General features: G+C 46.4%; 1 protein-coding gene and 1 long non-coding RNA gene across 2 annotated transcripts in view; one reads left to right on the top strand and one right to left on the bottom strand.

Moving 5' to 3' along the window:
- The window catches only part of LOC147105923 (uncharacterized), a 190,110-nt gene extending 179,041 nt beyond the window's left edge, over positions 1–11,069 (top strand). The window contains exons 3-4 of the long non-coding RNA XR_015081642.1: positions 3,275–3,400; positions 10,211–11,069. This is a non-coding gene — a long non-coding RNA (uncharacterized LOC147105923). The remainder of the gene's footprint in view (positions 1–3,274; positions 3,401–10,210) is intronic.
- The window catches only part of LOC147105922 (semaphorin-3E-like), a 415,428-nt gene that overhangs the window by 261,901 nt on the left and 133,504 nt on the right, over positions 1–20,023 (bottom strand). The window contains exon 2 of the mRNA XM_086010850.1: positions 4,193–4,353. Within this exon, the coding sequence (XP_085866976.1) occupies positions 4,193–4,353 (161 nt within the window). The remainder of the gene's footprint in view (positions 1–4,192; positions 4,354–20,023) is intronic.

The raw sequence follows: 20,023 nt of genomic DNA, 5'->3' as shown, positions 1-20,023 counted from the left end.
GACCCCCAGTCTCTCTCGCTCTCCCCTCTCTCAGCTCTCTCTCTCTCTCCCCAGTCTCTCTCGCTCTCTCTCTCCCCAGTCTCTCTCGCTCTCTCTCTCTCCCCAGTCTCTCTTGCTCTCTCTCTCCCCCAGTCTCTCTCGCTCTCTCTCTCCCCCAGTCTCTCTCTCGCTCTCTCTCTCCCCCCAGTCTCTCTCGCTCTCTCTCTCCCCCCAGTCTCTCTCGCTCCTCTCTCTCTCTCCTCAGTCTCTCTCGCTCTCTCTCTCCCCCAGTCTCTCTCGCTCTCTCTCTCCCCCCCAGTCTCTCTCGCTCTCTCTCTCTCTCCCCTCCAGTCTCTCTCGCTGCTCTCTCTCGCTCTCCCTCTCTCTCTCCAGTCTCTCGCTCTCTCTCCCCCCAGTCTCTCTCGCTCTCTCTCTCCCCCCCAGTCTCTCTCGCTCTCTCTCTCCCCCAGTCTCTCTCGCTCTCTCTCTCCCCCAGTCTCTCTCGCTCTCTCTCTCCCCCCAGTCTCTCTCGCTCTCTCTCTCCCCCCAGCCTCTCTCGCTCTCTCTCTCCCCCAGTCTCTCTCGCTCTCCCCCCAGTCTCTCTCGCTCTCCCCCCAGTCTCTCTCGCTCTCCCCCCAGTCTCTCTCGCTCTCCCCCTCTCCCCAGTCTCTCTCGCTCTCCCCCTCTCCCCAGTCTCTCTCGCTCTCTCTCTCTCCCCAGCCTCTCTCGCTCTCTCTCTCTCCCCAGTCTCTCTTGCTCTCTCTCTCCCCCCAGTCTCTCTCGCTCTCTCTCTCCCCCCAGTCTCTCTCCCTCTCTCTCTCCCCCCAGTCTCTCTCACTCTCTCTCTCCCCCCAGACTCTCTCGCTCTCTCCCCAGTCTCTCTCGCTCTCTCTCTCCCCCAGCCTCTCTCGCTCTCTCTCTCCCCCCAGTCTCTCTCGCTCTCTCTCTCCCCCCAGTCCCTCACACTCTCTCTCCCCCCACTCGTGCTCTCTCTCCCCCCCCACTCGCGCTCTCTCTCCCCCCCACTCGCGCTCTCTCTCCCCCCCACTCGCGCTCTCTCTCCCCCCCACTCGCGCTCTCTCTCCCTCTTCCAACAACAACATGCCCTCGAAAAAGCCTCGGCACCGCCGGGCACCCCCAGCTAGTATACTTATAAAACATCTTAGGATTTTCCTTTATTTTGCTCGCCAGTGTTATTTCATGGCCCCTCCTCGCCCTCCTAATTTCTTTTTTAAGTATGCCCCTGCACTTTTTATACTCCTCTAGGGCTTCCTCCGTCTTTAGTCTTTTGTAACTGCCAAAAGCCCCCCTTTTTTTCCTAATGCATTTTTGTATATCCCTTGTCATCCAAGGTTCCCTTTGCTTGTTGGTCCCGCCCTTGACCTTTACAGGAACATGTTGGCGTTGTACTCTCTCTATTTCCCTTCTGAAAGTCTCCCACTGCTTTGATGTGGATTTTCCTATAAGTAGCTGCTCCCAGTCCACTTTGGCCAGATCCTGCCTTATCATATTAAAATCGGCCTTCCCCCAATTTAGAACCCTTATCTCCGGGCCGTCTTTATCTTTTTCCATGACCGCCTTAAATCTCACCAAATTATGGTCACTGTCGCCAAAATGCTCTCCTACTGACACTTCCACCACTTGCCTGGCTACATTCCCTAGAATTAGGTCCAGTACCGCCCCCTCTCTTGTAGGACTTTCTACATGTTGGCTCAAAATGCTCTCCTGGATGCACTTTAAGAATTCTGCACCCTCTAAGCCTTTCACACTCTGACTATCCCAATTAATATTGGGGACGTTGAAATCCCCCACTATTATTACCCTATTATTTTCGCACCTCTGAGATTTGCCTACATATCTGTTCCTCTATCTCCCCCTGACTGTTTGGGGGCCTATAGTACACTCCCAGCAAAGTGCTTGCCCCCTTTTTGTTTTTAAGTTCTACCCATATGGCCTCATTAGAGGAACCCGCTAATATATCATCCCTCCTTACAGCAGTAATTGATTCCTTAATTAATATTGCAACACCCCCTCCCCTTTTACACCCCCCTCTGTCTCGCCTGAAGATTCTATACCCCGGAATATTGAGATGCCAGTCCTGACCCTCCCTCAACCATGTCTCCGTGATAGCAACAATATCGTACTCCCATGTGTTCAACAACAACTTCAGTTCATCCACCTTATTTGCAAGGCTCCTTGCATTAAAATAAATGCCTTCCAGCCTTGCCATATTCCCTTTTGCCTTCACATATTTGCTCTGCCTTCCCAGCTGACTTGTTTTTTCCTCCGTATTTGGCTGTAAATCACCCCCTACTATAGTTCCACTCTGTATCCCATCCCCCTGCCAAGTTAGTTTAAACCCCCCTCAGCAGTGCTAGCAAACCTCCCCGCAAGGATATTGGTCCCCCTCTGGTTCAGGTGTAAACCGTCCGACTTGTACAAGTCCCACTTTTCCCAGAAGCAGACCCAGTGATCCAGGAAACTAAAGCCCTCCCTCCTGCACCATCCCTTTAGCCATGCATTCATCTGTTCTATCTTCCTATTCCTATACTCACTAGCACGTGGCACCGGGAGTAATCCAGAGATTACAACCTTTGAGGTCCTGCTCTTTAATCTTCCACCTAGCTCCCTAAATTCTTGCTGCAGGACCTCATCCCTCTTTTTACCTATGTCGTTGGTACCAATGTGGACCACGACCTCTGGCTGTTCACCCTCCCCCTCCAGAATGCCCTGCAGCCACACCTGTATATAGCACTGAGTAGTAATCTGTATAGTCAGTTCCACTGTGAGCCACATTGAGTAAACACCTGTTGTACCGTTTCTCCTGCAGTCTGTGTCTTATTATACACAGACAGAACAGTTCTGTCTTCTCAAAGTTGTTCATTTACCATCTGAGCCCTTGCAAGCATCCAGCAGCACTCCTTATACACATACAAAAAACTTTCCCCATCTCTTGCAGCAAGCCACCACTTCAATAAAAAATTTTTTTAAAACAAACTTACCTGGGTGCTCTAACCTGCAGGGCTACGGACCAAGAGCTGGGAAATGGGATTAGGCTGGATAGCTCTTTGTTGGCCGGCGCAGACACGATAGGCCAAAATGGCCTCCTTCCATGCTGTAACTTTCAATGATTCTATGATTCTATGAATGATGCGTGCGTCCCTTTAAGAGCTGCAGACATCAACCTGCTTAGGACCCGGTGCTGAATTCAGCGCTAGGGTCGAAGTTAGTGTTGGTGATGTTAAGTCGGCATTGCACGCTGATTGAAATCACCATGCCACCTTTTTTTTTACAGGGCACTACCAGTTACCAACAGCGCAAAGGAGGAGACGAAAATGGCAGGTGCTGCAGGACCCGCCACCAGCTGGCGAAAGAGCGGCGGCCGCCATTTTATCGCCATTTCATGGCCAACGGGGTGGCAGTGAGTACATGAATTTCTAGCCCAAACTCTTTTGAAAGCAGGCAAAGACAGTCTAGCGCCAGCAAAAAGCTTGTCCGCAGATGTCAGGAATCAGTGCTAGAAACCGGCAGCCGATAGGGCAGACCAGCAATGAATGTGTATTGAGTGGACGGGCCCTTTAACGAGCCTTACTGCAGGGTCCTTGTTGCTGAACGAGTTTATCACGCGGGGAGTCTGGCGCTGGGGCGGAACAATTTCACAAAAATTCTATAACAAGTGTAGGACATGTCATTAAATATTAGAAGGCGGTTTAACACTTCCACCGCACGCCATGGACGCTTGTGGAGCAGTCTGATCCAATATGGCGGGTGGCGCACTTTCAGCGCGGAATGAGTATTGGACCCTTAGGTGCCCGTTTTATGCCTGTAAAATGGGCACAGCGCGATTGAATTTCTAGGCCAATATTTTTAGCTAGTTTTGTTTTGTATATAGGTTATATGTACTCCTAAACATGCATAAAGTACATGCCAGTTAAAGTACACTGAAATACGTGGGGGTGGGGGTGGGGATTAGTCCTTCAGAGTTATAATTAAAATTACACACCTTAAGACATGCAGCAGACTATCGAATATCAAGCCTATGAGTCGAATTGTTAACTCAAAAAAACTCTTGATCTGTTTGACAATTTGATCCTTTGACCTCTGTTTTCCCAAATGTAAAACCACTGTTTTAAGGAGAAGTAGGAGTTACGAACAAACTAATCCCACAGTGGAAGGAGCCCCGTGCATCGTCGGGAAGCTCGGGTTACTGTACCTCGCGGTAATCCTGACTGACGCGCTCCAAGCTGAGCGAATACACGAGGTCTCTGCCTCCCACAAACAGACGCTCCTGATACTCATCCAACAGCACCGTTCGCAGGTCGAGGAATCCACGAGGGCCATGGAACACGGTGGTTCTGTTCAGTTCCCACAACTCTGGAAAAAAAAAACAAAGGATAAGACTGAAAATAAGCTGTGGAAATTAAGCCAAGTATCGAGGTAGTTGCATTGGCGTAGTGAGAGCACTCGCGAACATTCTGGGTTCGAGTCCCACTGCTGGAGGACATAATCTAGGCTGACACTCACTCCAGTGCATTAGAGGGAGTTCTGCATTGCCAGAGGTGCTGTCTTTCAGATGAGACGTTAAATTGTGGTCCAGTTGGGGCACGGTGGGGGGAGGAGGTGTAAAAGATTGAAGAGGAGCAAAGGGTTCTTCCAGTATTTTGGCCAACATTCATCCTTCAGCCATCACCAGCAAAACAGATTTTCGGGTCATTTATCTCATTTGCTGTTTGTTAGTCTACGAAGCGACAACGATTACACGTCAAAGTAATTCATTAGCTGAGAACACTTTACAATATCCTGAGGATGTGTAAGTACAGGTTCTTCTTTCTGAGAAAATAAATCTCTTTTGTTTTTACCTTCTCTTGATAAGAGAATGAGAAAGCAATTAGTTTATCATCATTGGACTGTTAAGTGATCTGTAAAAAAACGCTGGACAGACCATAACTCTAATGTGCAGCAAAATAAACCCTGATATCATTGCTGAACAAAATGTGTGGGGAAAATCACACAGTTCACAAGGTAGACATGACGGAGGATAGCCACTTGGCCCATCGCAGCCTATCCATGCATAAAGAACCTATCATCTCCCCATCACACCATCTAACTTTCTGAAATGTTCGAGAAATTCTTCCCGGACATCAGTTTTTCCTTTTGCTCGGCAAACTTGCCAACCAATTAAACAGACAAGGACCCAGAGACAGTAACACGATAAATGGCCTAGAAATTGGAGCACGCTCCAATCAGGGATCGATCCCGGTACAGCACGCTCCAATCAGGGATCGATCCCGGTACAGCACACTCCAATCATGGTGCGATCCTGGTACAGCACGCCCCGGTACATGCCCGGTACAGCACGCCCGGTACAGCACACCCGGTACAGCACGCCCTGGTACAGCACACCTGGTACAGCATGCCTGGTACAGCACGCCCTGGTACAGCATGCCCGGCACACGCCCGGTACAGCACGCCCTGGTACAACACGCCTGGTACAGCATGCCCGGCACACGCCCGGTACAGGCACCCAATAACAGTCCATATATCTCAGGCTATAAACTGTGGATCGGTTTTAGATAATTAGCAGGAGGATAAATGAGAGTGACTGGAATTACGTTACAAAATCTGTTTCAAAATATCAAGATGTCTTCAAATTTCACCAATTTCTCCTGACTTGGAACACATGGATGTGAGGAAAAGCTTTTTGTAGACTTGACAATGAACAGTTGGCTTGCTCTCCCTTTGTCAAGGACTGATGAGAACTGATCTGAACTAGTGAATTGGGGGAAGCATTCTCCAATTAAACCCAGAACAGACAGCTTCTGGCTATAGAGCTGTCCATCAAAACAGACTTCGAGTATCAGTGCTCTCTCCCTCAGAAACCAGTCTAAAAATGATTATAATGATCAAAAGCTACTGGGGTGTCATTGTAATTCTGAATCATGAAAATGCCTTTCACCAGCTCTTGTTCAAACCGTTAGTGACTCAGCAATAAACTAATAAAGTTATTGCCAAATTAAACTATGCATTCTCCATGTGACGCTTCCTGTTACTGTTCTCAAATCTCTTCGTATTGTTAAAATTGAACAATGCCATGCCGATACATATTCATGCCCAGAACAAAGTGTGCAACAAGAATTATGCAATATTTGAAGAAAAAATATGGACAGCTGGAACAAAGTGCGTCCAACTGTTCTAATTTCCACAAATATTACCTCTGTCCCACTGAGCGGCGAGCTGTAGTTCCTGCAGCGTTGCTTGGTTTCTGTTACAGCTCTGGAGTGAGTGAGCGCAGGCCCTGCCTTGTGTAGGCAAGTAACACGCAGCTTGCTACAACTTTAGGCCACTTACGGCGGTACTTTCACAGGTCATTGCGCACTGTAAAGGGTGTTTGGAAACAGGACTGTCCAAAAGCTGAAGCCATTTCACAGAATCATAGAAATTTACAGCATAGCAGGAGGTCATTCAGCCCATCAAGTCTGTGCCATTTCTGTAAATTACTTTGATATTATTTGAATTATTAAAAATTGGGCCAACCAAATCCTGAATCCCAACTCTCACCCTAATTAAGTGAACAAATGCTGTATTTTTTATTTACCCGCACATCTACATAACCAAATATTTCCCCCCTTACTTCTCATGTGAACCTATTTACCTGAATAATTTACATAAATGGCATAGGAATCTTCAGCTTGTTTCCAGGGATATTCTATTCTACTTACATATTTTATCTAATCAACTCGGATCAAAGACATTCATTGGCCTGACAGATACCGACAGGAATACCAAGTGCAATCACATTAACAAAGAACTAAAGTGCTTCATTGCTTCAATACTTTGTGCTGTTTTGTTTATAGTCTTTAGAGAGAGCTGTCCAAAGACAGAAAGAAAGACTTGCATTTATATAGCGCTTTACATGACCTCAGGATGTCCAAAAGTGCTTTACAGCCAATGAAGTACTTTTTTTATGAAGCGTAGTCACTGTTGTAATGTAGGAAAAGATAGACGTGTCATTCTCTGTACAAAGGATTTGCAATCTTCCTCTGGTCTATTATTAATTCCAGTGGAGACGGCTTTGTTTAGTTTCATTTAATGAAGCAATCATTTTTCAAAAGGCTCTGGGTTTTTGAGCCTTTTGGAAAAAGCTTTGTTACAGGAATGGATTAGGTCGAGGGTTGGGGACATCCAAATACATTTTTTCTTGTATTACTCAGTTATTGATTGTAGGCCACATACAAGAAGCTCTACACCACTACTACCAATGTTACTAGTATTAACAGAACCATAATATTGGGACAAAAGCAAAATACTGCGGATCCTGGACATCTGAAATGCAAACAGAAAATGCTGGAAATACTCAGCAGGTCAGGCAGCATCTGTGGAGAGAGAAACAGAGTTAACGTTTCAGGTCGATGACCCTTCATCAGAACTGATATTGGAAACCTGCTGAGGATGGCCCAGAGTTTCCTGCCTTTTCATAGTTGTTTGTTCTTTGGCATTTTTCTCCACTTGCCCCCAGTTCCCCATCCTTCTGCGAGCGGACACTCTTGATATAATCTAACAGCACGATACGCACATCACAGCAATGGCTTTGGTCACTAGACAGCTCCTGCCAGCACTGTTTTCCAGCTCTAATTTGGCAGCGATTCTCTCTAGTTTGGCTCCGTCCCCAGCTGCTGATTCCTATCTCCGCAGTGAGAATTCTCACAGCAGTGCGCAGTGCTCTTCAATCATTGGAGCAACAGCTGAGAGTAGAGTATAAGAGGAGGGCTGATGGGGAAGGTGGGGCGGGGTGGGGCTGCGCTGAGTGTGGAAGAGCTGACAGTAGTGTTCCAGGAGCCTGTGCCAGAGGTTCACGGGCTGGATTCACACCTTGCACACCTCTGTAATGGAACATTCCAAATCTATGAAAGGCCTTGAGAGACTAAAGAGTGACTAGTTATTTCATTGATTGGCAAATTGGTAACAAGGGGGCATTGACCCAGAATCGCCACTCTAAGAGCAGAAGGGAAGTTAGAAGATTTTATTTCACAAAAGGAAGTTATTGCCCTGGATTTTTATGTCAAAATAACAGCAAGACTGTACCTGATTTAGCATTGAATTCACCCACTGTAACTTACATGGACAAGGGCAGCAGGCGCATGGGAACACATAAGAACATAAGAAGTAGGAGCAGGAGTAGGCCATACGGCCCCTCGGGCCTGCTCCGCCATTCAATAGGATCATGGCTGATCCGAACCTAGACTCACGTCCACTTCCCTGCCCGCTCCCCATAACCCTTAATTCCCTTATCGGCTAGGAAACTATCTATCTCCGTTTTAAATTTATTTAATGTCGCAGCTTCCACAGCTCTCTGAGGTAGCAAATTCCATAGATTTACTACCCTCTGAGTGAAGAAGTTTCTCCTCATCTCAGTTTTGAAAGGGCAGCCCCTTATTCTAAGATTATGCCCCCTAGTTCTAGTCTCACCCATCAGTGGAAACATCCTCCCCGCATCCACCCGATCAAGCCCCCTCACAATCTTATATGTTTCGATAAGATTGCCTCTCATTCTTCTGAATTCCAATGAGTAGAGGCCCAACCTACTCAACCTTTCCTCATAAGTCAACCCCCTCATCTCCGGAATCAACCGAGTGAACCTCCTCTGAACTGCCTCGAGAGCAAGTATATCCTTTCTTAAATATGGAAACCAAAACTGTACGCAGTATTCCAGGTGTGGCCTCACCAGTACCCTGTATAACTGCAGCAAGACTTCCCTGTTTTTATACTCCATCCCCCTTGCAATAAAAGCCAAGATTCCATTGGCCTTCCTGATCACCTGCTGTACCTGCATACTAACCTTCTGTGTTTCATGCACCAGGACCCCCAGATCCCTTTGTACTGCAGCACTTTGCAGTTTCTTTCCATTTAGATAATAACTTGCTCTTTGATTTTTTCTGCCAAAGTGCATAACCTCACACTTTCCAACATTATATTCCATCTGCCAAATTTTTGCCCACTCACTTAGCCTGTCTATGTCCTTTTGCAGGGACACCACCTCCTCCAAGTTCCACTCCAAGTCACACACCATCCTGACTTGGAAATATATCGCTGATCCGTCATCGTCGCTGGGTCAAAATCCTGGAACTCCCTTCCTAACAGCACTGTGGGAGCACCTTCACCACACGGACTGCAGCGGTTCAAGAAGGCGGCTCACCACCACCTTCTCAAAGGGCAATTAGGAATGGGCAATAAATGCTGACCTCGCCAGCGACGCCCACATCCCAGGAACGAATAAAACCAAACACTTCCTTCTCAGTCTTTGCACTGTTAATTTCACAATCCTTCAGTCTGATTGGTTAAGGAGTTACCCTGTTGCTTTCCCTGTTCACTCAGGTCCCAGATGCCCGCTTTCCCTCAGCTCGCACTCTCAGGAACTTGCCTCGCAAAAAGTTTAAAAAAACGAAACATGCAGGGGCAAGCCGATGTAACATAATTTGTAAGCGAATTGGATAATTATTTGAAAAGGAAGAATATAAAAGTTTATGGGGGAGGAGTAAGAAAATGGAATTAGAATAGATGGCCTCACTTGAAGAGCCAGCACCAACACCGGTGCGATGGTGCGATTGGCCTCCTTCTGTGCTGTACTGCGATGATTCTATTACTTGCTTAATTGGATAATGTGCAAAGAATAGGGAAAATATAGAACCATTAGGACAACATCATCCCATAGATCAATATATATCTACCTTTCTACTAATACTTAAGAAATCAACGTCACTCTGTAAGGCTGATCCCATGGAGTAGCCAAAGAGCAATATAAATAGTCTAAGGTCAGGGTGACGGCCACTTCACTGTCCTCCCAGCGAGGGATCTTAACAGCACAAGGCTTTTTTTATAATTTGAGTAGCCTAGGTGAAAGGCCAAGGTTCATAGTGCAGAACAACACCAAGCCTAAAAAGAGAAAAATGGAAAGTATTTTGGAGGTACTCTAAAAATAAAAGAAGTAAACCTTTTTAGAAAACAAAGAAAAATATCATTCACTTTAACAAGAACTGGGATAGCATTCGTGAATCAGTTTCTGTCCAGTAACAACTGCTTAGATCCCTAAACTTCACAGCTCAGTCTATCTGAAGTCGCTATTAACATACGGTGGTCTCATTATAAAGTTCATTGTATTTATATTTTGTAAAAGTGTATTTTTCCCTCTATTGGGGGAAATACAGAGACTAAAACTGTCTTTCTTGTTTTATAGTTTGTTACGTGAAGGAGGCTTCAGAAGGTGAATATCTTGGGATTAAGACTTAGTTGAATTTAACTGGAAATTTCTGCACAATTTGTTTTTCTAACAGTTTGAAATCTACTCTGTACAAGGCAGCAAGAGCTGATTTATTTTTTCAACCAATTATGTACATTTATTAAAAAACTGAGCGGAGTTGTAATTAGAGCAGCACCGTTAGTTGCTTTGCCATGCCTGTATATTTTTAAAATCTTTTCCATCAGTTTTGTTGAAAGTTGGATTATTTGCCAATATTTTAAGTAAAACTATTGCTTTGCAGTATTTTTAATGCACTATTTTTTCCAGACATAAAGGCAATTACCTCTCATTACTGTTTCGGGACAAATAATTCCAGCCTCACTTCACTTTGCGATGACACTAATAACCGATAATCGAGAGTACACAACCGTATTAACGTCTATCAATGTGGGGTGGCTGTACTTAGATTAGGGACAGTTTGTAGAACAATACAGCTCGGTGTGGCAGCGGGTTGGTCTCCAGTGAAACAGGGGCCCCTACACGACTCTGCATTCACAGGCAGCCCCCGTGTCATTTGAAAGCTACACCAATAAATCCAGTCACCGCAATCAGAGAGCTCAGTGTGGCTCTGCTGTAATTCGCCACACAACCAAATCATGTAAGCAGGCTGAGATCATTGTGTGGTCCCTTTCAGTGTCTACCTCTGCTAAACGCTGGCCCTGAATTTCCAGACTTTACACAACTGTAACTTCATCGTAAGTGCAGCAGAAACCCCGTTTCCGCCACACCTTGGACAAAGTTACAGCATCGCAGTGTCAGAAAGTCTGAGGGAAATCAGGGCATCTCCTCAGGGAGGGAGAGGAGGGAGAGGGAGGAGGAGGAGGGGGAGGAGGAGGGGGAGGAGGAGGAAGGAGAGGATGGATGAGGAGGGAGAGGGGGGAGTGAGGAGGGAGAGAGAGGGGGAAGAGGGAGTGAGGAGGAGGGAGAGGAGGGAGTGAGGAGGATGGAGGGAGAGGAGGGAGGGGGAGGAGGGATGGAGGGAGAGGAGGGAGGGAGGGGATTGGAACTTGTTCAAACAAAACTATTGATATTGACTTGTGCTCCAGAACTAGCTGCGCCTCCAGCCAAGCTGTTCCAGTAGAGCTACAACACTGGCATCTATCCGACAATGTGGAAAACTGCCCAGATATATCCTGTCCACAAAAAGCAGGACAAATCCAATCCGGCCAATTACCGCCCCATCAGTCTACTCTCAATCATCAGCAAAGTGATGGAAGGTGTTGTCGGCAGTGCCATCAAGTGGCACTTACTCACCAATAATCTGCTCACTAATTCACCAGGACCACTCGGCTCCAGACCTCATTACAACCTTCGTCCAAACAGGGACAAAAGAGCTGAATTCCAGAGGTGAGGTGAGAGTGACTGCCTTTGCTATCAAGGCAGAATATGACCTAGTGTGTGTAAAGTCCGCGCCTCAATAATACACGGACTTCGGGAGAACAGTTTAACAGGTACTTTACTGAACAAGAGGCAGCTTGAAACTGAAACTACAGAAGCCTGCTAGGGCCTTTTATACAGGGGTGGTCACTGCCGGTACTGCAGTCTAAGACCAGTTATTCCCTTAAAGGTACATACACAACAGTGTGGCATCAAGGAGCCCTAGTAAAATTGAAGTCAATGGGAATCAGGGGAAAAACTCCCCACTGGCTGGAGTCATACCTAGCACAAAGGAAGCTTTATGTGGTTATTGGCAGTCAATCATCTCAGCCCCAGGACATCGGTGCAGGAGTTCCTCAGGGCAGTGTACTAGGCCCAACCATCTTCAGCTGCTTCATCAATGACCTTCCCTCCATCATAAGGTCAGAAGTGAGGATGTTCACTGATGATTGCACAGTGTTCAGTTCCATTCGCAACTCCTCAGATAATGAAGCAGTCCGTGCCCACATGCCCTGGCCGACATTCAGGCTTGGACTGATAAGTGGCAAGTTATAATCGCAGCACACAAGTGCCAGGCAATGGCTATCTCCAACAAGAGAGCATCTAACCACCGCCCCTTGACATTCAACGGCATTATCATCGCCGAATCCCCCAACATCAACATTCTGAGGGTCACCATTGACCAGAAACTTAACTGGATCAGCCACATAAATACTGTGGCTATAAGAGCAGGTCAGAGGCTGGGTATTCTGTGACAAGTGTCTCAACTCCTGACTCCCCAAAGCCTTTCCACCATCTACAAGGCACAAGTCAGGAGTGTCATAGAATACTCTCCACTTGCCTGGATGAGTGCAGCTCCAACAACACTCAAGAAGCTCGACACCATCTAGGACAAAGCAGCCCGCTTGATTGGCACCCCATTCACCACCTTAAACATTCACTCCTTCCACCACCGGCGTACCGTGGCTGCAGTGTGTACCATCTACAAGATGCATTGCAGCAACTCACCAAGGCTTCTTCGACAGCACCTCTCAAACCTGCGACCTCTTCGACCTAGAAGGACAAGGGCAGCAGGCGCATCCTGACTTGGAAATATATCGCCGTTCCTTCATTGTCGCTGGGTCAAAATCCTGGAACTCCCTCCCTAACAACACTGTGGGAGTACCTTCACCACACGGACTGTAGCAGTTCAAGAAGACAGCTCACCACCACCTTCTCAATGGCAACTAGGGATGGGCAATGAATGTCGGCTTTGCCAGTGACGCCCACATCCCAGGAACGAATGAAATAAAAATCAGATTACTGCTTTGAAGAGTTCTTCGAAATCCTTAAATGGTTAGTTGTAGTAATATGGTTTTACCACGGCCGTATTAATGAGCTGCACTTTTACTAGTTATATAAAAAGCTGCATTTCAGAGATTGAATATCATAAAATAGAAACTGTATTAAACACTGCAGAGCAGCTGCTACACAACCTAAAGTCTATGGACCAAGTTAGGCCCCTGATACTCATGATGAACTTTCTAACAATTTAAGAAATCTGTGCTCTGGAGCCAGTGAGTTTCCCCCTCTATCCTTTCACCTCTGGGACGTCGGGGTGAATCCTGGACGGAACCATTGCCTGTACTTTCTGCTAACTGCAATGGTCAAATGCCAAGAGCACAAATCAGCCCAGATTTTGGCAATGGTTAGTACAAAACTGCCAATTTCACTCGGCGTCCAGAACGATGACATTAAATGTTCGCACTGATGCAATAGAGGGCGTTCTTCTGAGACAGAGTTTAAGGCAAGTTCATGAGGGAGAGCAGGAGTTGTACTCTGCAGTTGGTTATGGTATACCTGGCCTGCAAGCGCTTGATAAAAGAAAGACTTGCATTTCTATAGCGCCTTTCACAACCTCAGGACGCCCCAAAGCGCTTTGCAGTCAATGAAATACTTTTGAAGTGTAGTCACTGTTGTAATGTGGGAAACGCGGCAGCCAATTTTCTCGCAGCAAGCTCCCACAAACAGCAATGTGATAATGACCAGATAATCTGTTTTAGTGATATTGATTGAGGGATAAATATTGGCCAGGACACCGGGGAGAACTCCCCTGCTCTTCTTCAAAATAGTGCCATGGGATCTTTTACATCCACCTGAGAGAGCAGACGGGGCCTCGGTTTAACGTCTCATCCGAAAGACGGCACCTCCGACAGTGCAGCACTCCCTGAATACTGCACTGGAGTGTCAGCCTAGATTTTTGTGCTTGAGTCTCTGGAGTGGGATTTGAAAGAGCACAAAACTCATGAAAAATAATCCAGACATTATTTAGCCCATTTGAAATGTTAGATATTTATGCTGGGATTGCTACATTTAAGTAGTTGCCAGAATAGCGTTGCTCCTTACTGGCTCATTGTGTATGCTGCAGTCTGATGGATGCTGGCTTGTGACTTCAATTCCCCGCACAGTGCTGTGAGGGCGAGGTGTGGAGTGAAGGGCAGACTGTGGAGGTGGGTGTGAGGAATTTCTGGGACCCTCCCTTGTCTCTCTTGTTTAGTTTGGAAGCAGTAGGGGCAGTGTTCTGGGAATAGGTCACGCACATGTCCTCTTGGTCTGGCAATAGTGCCGGGGAGCTCTGACTGAGGGGGCTGGGAGAAATAAATGCTTTACCAAGAATGAAACAAATCCCAAGTTATAATAATGTAATGTTTAGAGAGAATAAAATACTATCCACATTATGTATTTAATGTAAAACCACAAAATGCTTTATTATTTTTGGAACATTCATGTTGAATACAATATCTTGCATGTAGATTCTTTGCAGGCTGAATGAGATCCATGCCAGGCAAGAGGTGAATAAGATCTGGAGGATTATTTAATTCAATTGTACGGGCCATAGATTCAATGCGATGGTTCAGATGATATCACCCTCATGCCTTACACACATTGATTGGATTAGAGCCTCAGGTTCACTTGCAGATATATATTAAATTAACGATTTTGCTTTTCAACACCTCACTATCAGCAGGTCCAGGGTAACTAACTCCCCCTTCAATGGGACAGTCATTGTTCCTTTTTGTTTTTGGCTCCACACCGTGACACCAAACAAAGCCTGATATTATTGTTCCTCTAGTGTAAAGAGTTGTTTTATTACTGAAATGTTAACCCTAAATACAAAAATAAAATCATAAAATATAATTTTAAATTTAAAAAAATTCTGTTTTTCCTGAGTTGCTTTCCTCCCCCATTTCCTTCTCTTTCCTATTTTTACTTATTTAAATTTTATTTTTACCCTTTTTTACCTAATGGATTGCACAAGTCACAAGCATTCTATTCACTTGTTTATTCATCTCCCTCTGTCCCCAGAACCTCACTGCAGTTTCTGTTATTTGTATGATGACATGGCAGACTTGTTCATGATGAAGTGGTCATTGGCAGAGTGCTGGATCACGGAGGGGTTCTTTACACCCTTGGGTGCAATAAACAGTACCTTAGCCGGGTGATCATTCACTATTCTGTGACTGATTGATTCACAGAGTCATAGGGCTGGATTTTCATTGAGGAGTCGGGTAGGAGGCGGGACTACAACTTTCGGGGTTGTAGTCCCGTCTCCATCGAGTTGTAGTCAACCCACGCGATTTTGACTTGATTGACCTTGTTGAGCCCGCCCAGCGGGCTCAGCAGGTCAATTAAGGGCCATCCGGCAACAGGTGACGTCACAGATTGATATTTCATCTGTCAAGAGCTTTTGACAGATGAAATATCAGCGTTTGACAGCTGTTTGAAGCTGTCAAACACTGACAATCTGTACTCCAAGTTAATTCCTTCCTCTCAGGCTGATTTAGAGATCTCCCCGGAACAGAAAGTTGAATGCTGCAATTTTTGACAGCTCGCAGCCATTCTGCTTTCTGTGCCGGTGAGATGAGGGACTCCCGAAACCTGAAGGAAGGAAGGCTGTAAAGGTAAATAAAGGTTAGTAGAATTTCTTTAAACACTTTACACACACCAAACACACTTACCTTTTCACTCATGCACCCATCACTCACCTGAACACTGGACATCTCGACCCCTCCAAGCCCTTCAGCCCGACGGTCTGCCTACTCTAACTTGCCGTGGTTTGGAGCCGTCGGGAATCCCACACTTCAACATTAAAAATAGGAATTAGGCTAAAAACTGCCTGTTAACTACCTGTTAATTGGCACTAATCTCCTTCCTGCTTCGGGGAGGCGGGTCCCAGTGTGGGTCGGGTACCCGCCTCCTTTGAAACTGGCATGGAGGCGAATCGGGTGCAGGATGGGTTTGTGCCCCCCGATTTCAGGATTTTAACCCCCCACGCGCCTCCAATCCCGCCTCCACGGCCCAATGAAAATCCTGCCCATAAAGTTATACAGCACAGAAAGAGGCCCTTCGGCCCATCATGTCCATGCTGGCCATCAAGCCCTGTCTATTCTAATCCCATTTTCCAGCACTTGGTCCGTAGCCTTGTATGCTATGGCGTTTCAAGTGCTCAACTAAATGCTTCTTGAATGTTGTGAGGGTTCCTGCCTCTGCCACCCTTCCAGGCAGTGAGTTCCAGATTCCAACCACCCTTTGGGTGAAAAAGTTTCTCCTCAAATCCCCTCTAAACCTCCTGCCCCTTACCTTGAAACTATGCCCCCTGGTTATTGACCCCTCTAACGAAGGGGAAAAGTTCCTTTCTATCCACCCTACCTATGCCCCTCATAATTTTGTACACCTCAATCTGGTCCCCCCTCAGCCTTCTCTGCTCTAAGGAAAACAGCCCCAGCCCGTCCAGTCTCTCTTCATAGCTGAAACGCTCCAGCCCATTCCTACCTCAAAGTTTGAGCTCTGCGTCAAAGCACCTCAGAAACATCCGTGTCCCAGCACCACCACTCCCGCTTAGTGACAAAGAAACATAGAAACATAGAAGATAGGAGCAGGAGTAGGCCAGTCAGCCCCTCGTGCCTGCTCCGCCATTCAGTGTGATCATGGCTGATCATCCAAATTCAGTACCCGGTCCCTGCTTTCACCCCATACCCCTTGATCCCTTTAGCCTTAAGAAATATATCCAACTCCTTCTTGAATATATTTAATGAATTGGCCTCTACTGCCTTCTGTGGTAGAGAATTCCACAGGTTCACCACTCTCTGGGTGAAGAAATTCCTCCTCATCTCTGTCCTAAATGGCATACCCTTTATCCTTAGACTGTGACCCCTGGTTCTGGACTCCCCGACCATCTGGAACATCCTTCCTGCATCTAGTCTGTCCAGTCCTGTCAGAATTTTATAAGTTTCAATGAGATCCCCTCTCATTCTTCTAAACTCCAGCGAGTACAAGCCCAATCTCTCCTCATATGTCATACCTACCATCCCATGTATCAGCCTGGTGAATCTTCGCTGAACTCCTTCCATGGCAAGAAAATCCTTCCTCAGATAAGGCGACCAAAACTGCACACAATACTCAAGATGTGGTCTCACCAAGGCCCTGTACAACTGCAGCAAGACATCCTTGTTCCTGTACTCAAAGCCTCTCGCTACGAAGGCCAACATACCATTTGCCTTCTTAACCGCCTGCTGCACCGGCATGCATACCTTCAGCGACTGGTGCACAAGGACACCCAGGTCTCGTTGCACCTCCCCTTCGCCCAATCTATTGCCATTCAGATAATAATCTGCCTTCCTGTTTTTGCCACCAAAGTGGATAACCTCACATTTATCCACGTTATATTGCATCTGCCATGCTTCTGCCCAATCACCCAACCTGTCCAAATCATCCTGGAGTTTCTCGGCATCCTCCTCACAGCACACACACCCACCCAGTTTTGTGTCGTCTGCAAATTTGGGGATATTACATCTAGTTCCCTCGTCTAGATCATTAATATATATTGTGAATAGCTGGGGTCCAAGGACCGATCCCTGCGGTACCCCACTAGTCACTGCCTGCCACTCGGAAAAAGACCCGTTTATTCCAACTCTTTGCCTCCTGTCTGCCAACCAGTTTTCTATCCAAGTCAAAACCTTGCCCCCAATCCCATGTGCCTTAACTTTATACGCTAACCTCTTATGCGGGACCTTATCGAAAGCCTTCTGAAAGTCGAAATATACCACATCCACTGGTTCTCCCTTATCTATTTTACCAGTTACATCCTCAAAAAATTCCAGTAGATTAGTCAAGCACGATTTATCTTTTGTAAATCCATGTTGACTTTTTCCGATCCTGTCACTGTTTTCCAAGTACTCAGCTATTACATCCAGTATAATGGATTCTAGCATTTTCCCCACTACTGATGTCAGGCTTACCGGTCTGTAATTCCCCGTTTTCTCTCTACCTCCTTTTTTGAATAGTGGGGTAACATTAGCTACCCTCCAATCCATGGGTACTGTTCCAGATTCCATCGAATGTTGGAAGATGATCAGCAATGCATCTACTATTTCTAGGGCCATTTCCTTAAGTACCCTAGGATGTAGATTATCAGGCCCTGGGGATTTATCGGCTTTCAGTCCCATCAATTTCCTTAACACCATTTCCTTACAAATACTGATTTCTTTCAGTTCCGCCCCTTCATCAGACCCTATATTCCCCGACATCTCTGGGAGGTTATTTGTGTCCTCCTTTGTGAAGACAGAACCAAAATATGGATTTAATTGGTCACCCATTTCTTTGTTACCCATTATAAATTCCCCTGATTCTGACTGCAAGGGACCTACGTTTGACTTCACCAATCTTTTTCTCTTCACATATCTGTAAAAGCTTTTACAGTCAGTTTTTATGTTCCCTGAAAGCTTACTCTCATATTCTATTTTCCCCTTCTTAATTAATCCCTTTGTCCTCCTTTGTTGAATCCTAAACTGCTCCCAATCCTCAGGTTTACTGCTTTTTCTGGCCAAGTTATATGTCCTCTCCTTGGATCTTATGCTATCCCTAATTTCCCTTGTTAGCCACGGTTGAGTCACCTTTTTTGTTTTATTTTTATGCCAAACTGGGATGAACAATTTGACACCAAAAGAAATCATATCCGAAATAACACCAAGAATTTTATTTAATGGCTTAAACTGTGTAAAATATTGAAAAACACATCTTTTAACTTTTGTGGCTTCCGCCCCACCTGACAGTTCTAGTTGTCATTGACTCTGGATATTGTAGTTCGATGAAGACTGCTCCCATAATCTGTCTCTTACACACAGAATTTGTCAACACCTTCTGGAACTTTCCAACTCTCCAATTTCCAAGCTCTGGAATAAAGCAGTCCTCACAGCCCCGGCCTAAGAGCAGGCGTGGGGGGTACAGGAGAAACCTCACAGCCCAGGCCTGAGAGCAGGCGTGGGGGGTACAGGAGAAACCTCACTGGCCTGAGAGCAGGCGTGGGGGGTACAGGAGAAACCTCACTGGCCTGAGAGCAGGCGTGGGGGGTACAGGAGAAACCTCACTGGCCTGAGAGCAGGCGTGGGGGGTACAGGAGAAACCTCACAGCCCAGGCCTGAGAGCAGGCATGGGGGGTACAGGAGAAACCTCACTGGCCTGAGAGCAGGCGTGGGGGGTACAGGAGAAACCTCACAGCCCAGGCCTGAGAGCAGGCATGGGGGGTACAGGAGAAACCTCACTGGCCTGAGAGCAGGCGTGGGGGGTACAGGAGAAACCTCACAGCCCAGGCCTGAGAGCAGGCGTGGGGGGTACAGGAGAAACCTCACAGCCCAGGCCTGAGAGCAGGCATGGGGGGTACAGGAGAAACCTCACAGCCCAGGCCTGAGAGCAGGCGTGGGGGGTACAGGAGAAACCTCACTGGCATTCCAACATTCAACCTTTCATTTTACTGGTAAATTTAGTGACTTTTTTTTACAATTGTGTAATTTTTAAAATGTATTTGTTGTCTTATGAATGTTATTTTTAGTTAGATCTATTGACCCGAGTGAGGCGTGAAAGTGATATTGACACAATTTGTTTGAGCAAATTGCTTGAAAATGTCCGGCATTCTGAGCAATTATCCCTTCACTGTCATCTGGTGGCTGGAGCATGGAACAGCAGGAAGACTCAATCTGAGCTCTTTAATAGCGAGTCCCAGTGCCACAGGCTTTAGTGACTGAAAAATATGCCAAAGGGGTGAGTGCAGAACAGGGAAAACTTAGGATCTAGACTTTTTGAATTAGATAAATTGGAGAACCAGGGGACAAGCCTATAACTTGTGTAAGCATTGAATTGGGTTAGATGTCAGAAGGCTGTTCCACAGAGAGTCATTGACCATTGGAACAAATTGTTGCTTTTGCAGCGACTGAGGATTCATTGAAAGTGTTAAACAGGGAGCTGGGCGAGTGTCTGGCTGTGTCAGGTGTCACAGCGTACCAAAGGTAGGTTGGCTATTGGGTGATGTGTCTCATGGTCACTGTGGTCTCCTGGAAC

Source organism: Somniosus microcephalus, chromosome 17, assembly GCF_052327205.1.
Source record: "Somniosus microcephalus isolate GS21.2 chromosome 17, FLI_Smic_1.0, whole genome shotgun sequence".
Classification (NCBI taxonomy): Eukaryota; Metazoa; Chordata; class Chondrichthyes; order Squaliformes; family Somniosidae; genus Somniosus; species Somniosus microcephalus.
The sequence above is the reverse complement of the archived record's forward strand: the minus strand, read 5'-3'. Positions and strand labels throughout refer to the sequence as shown.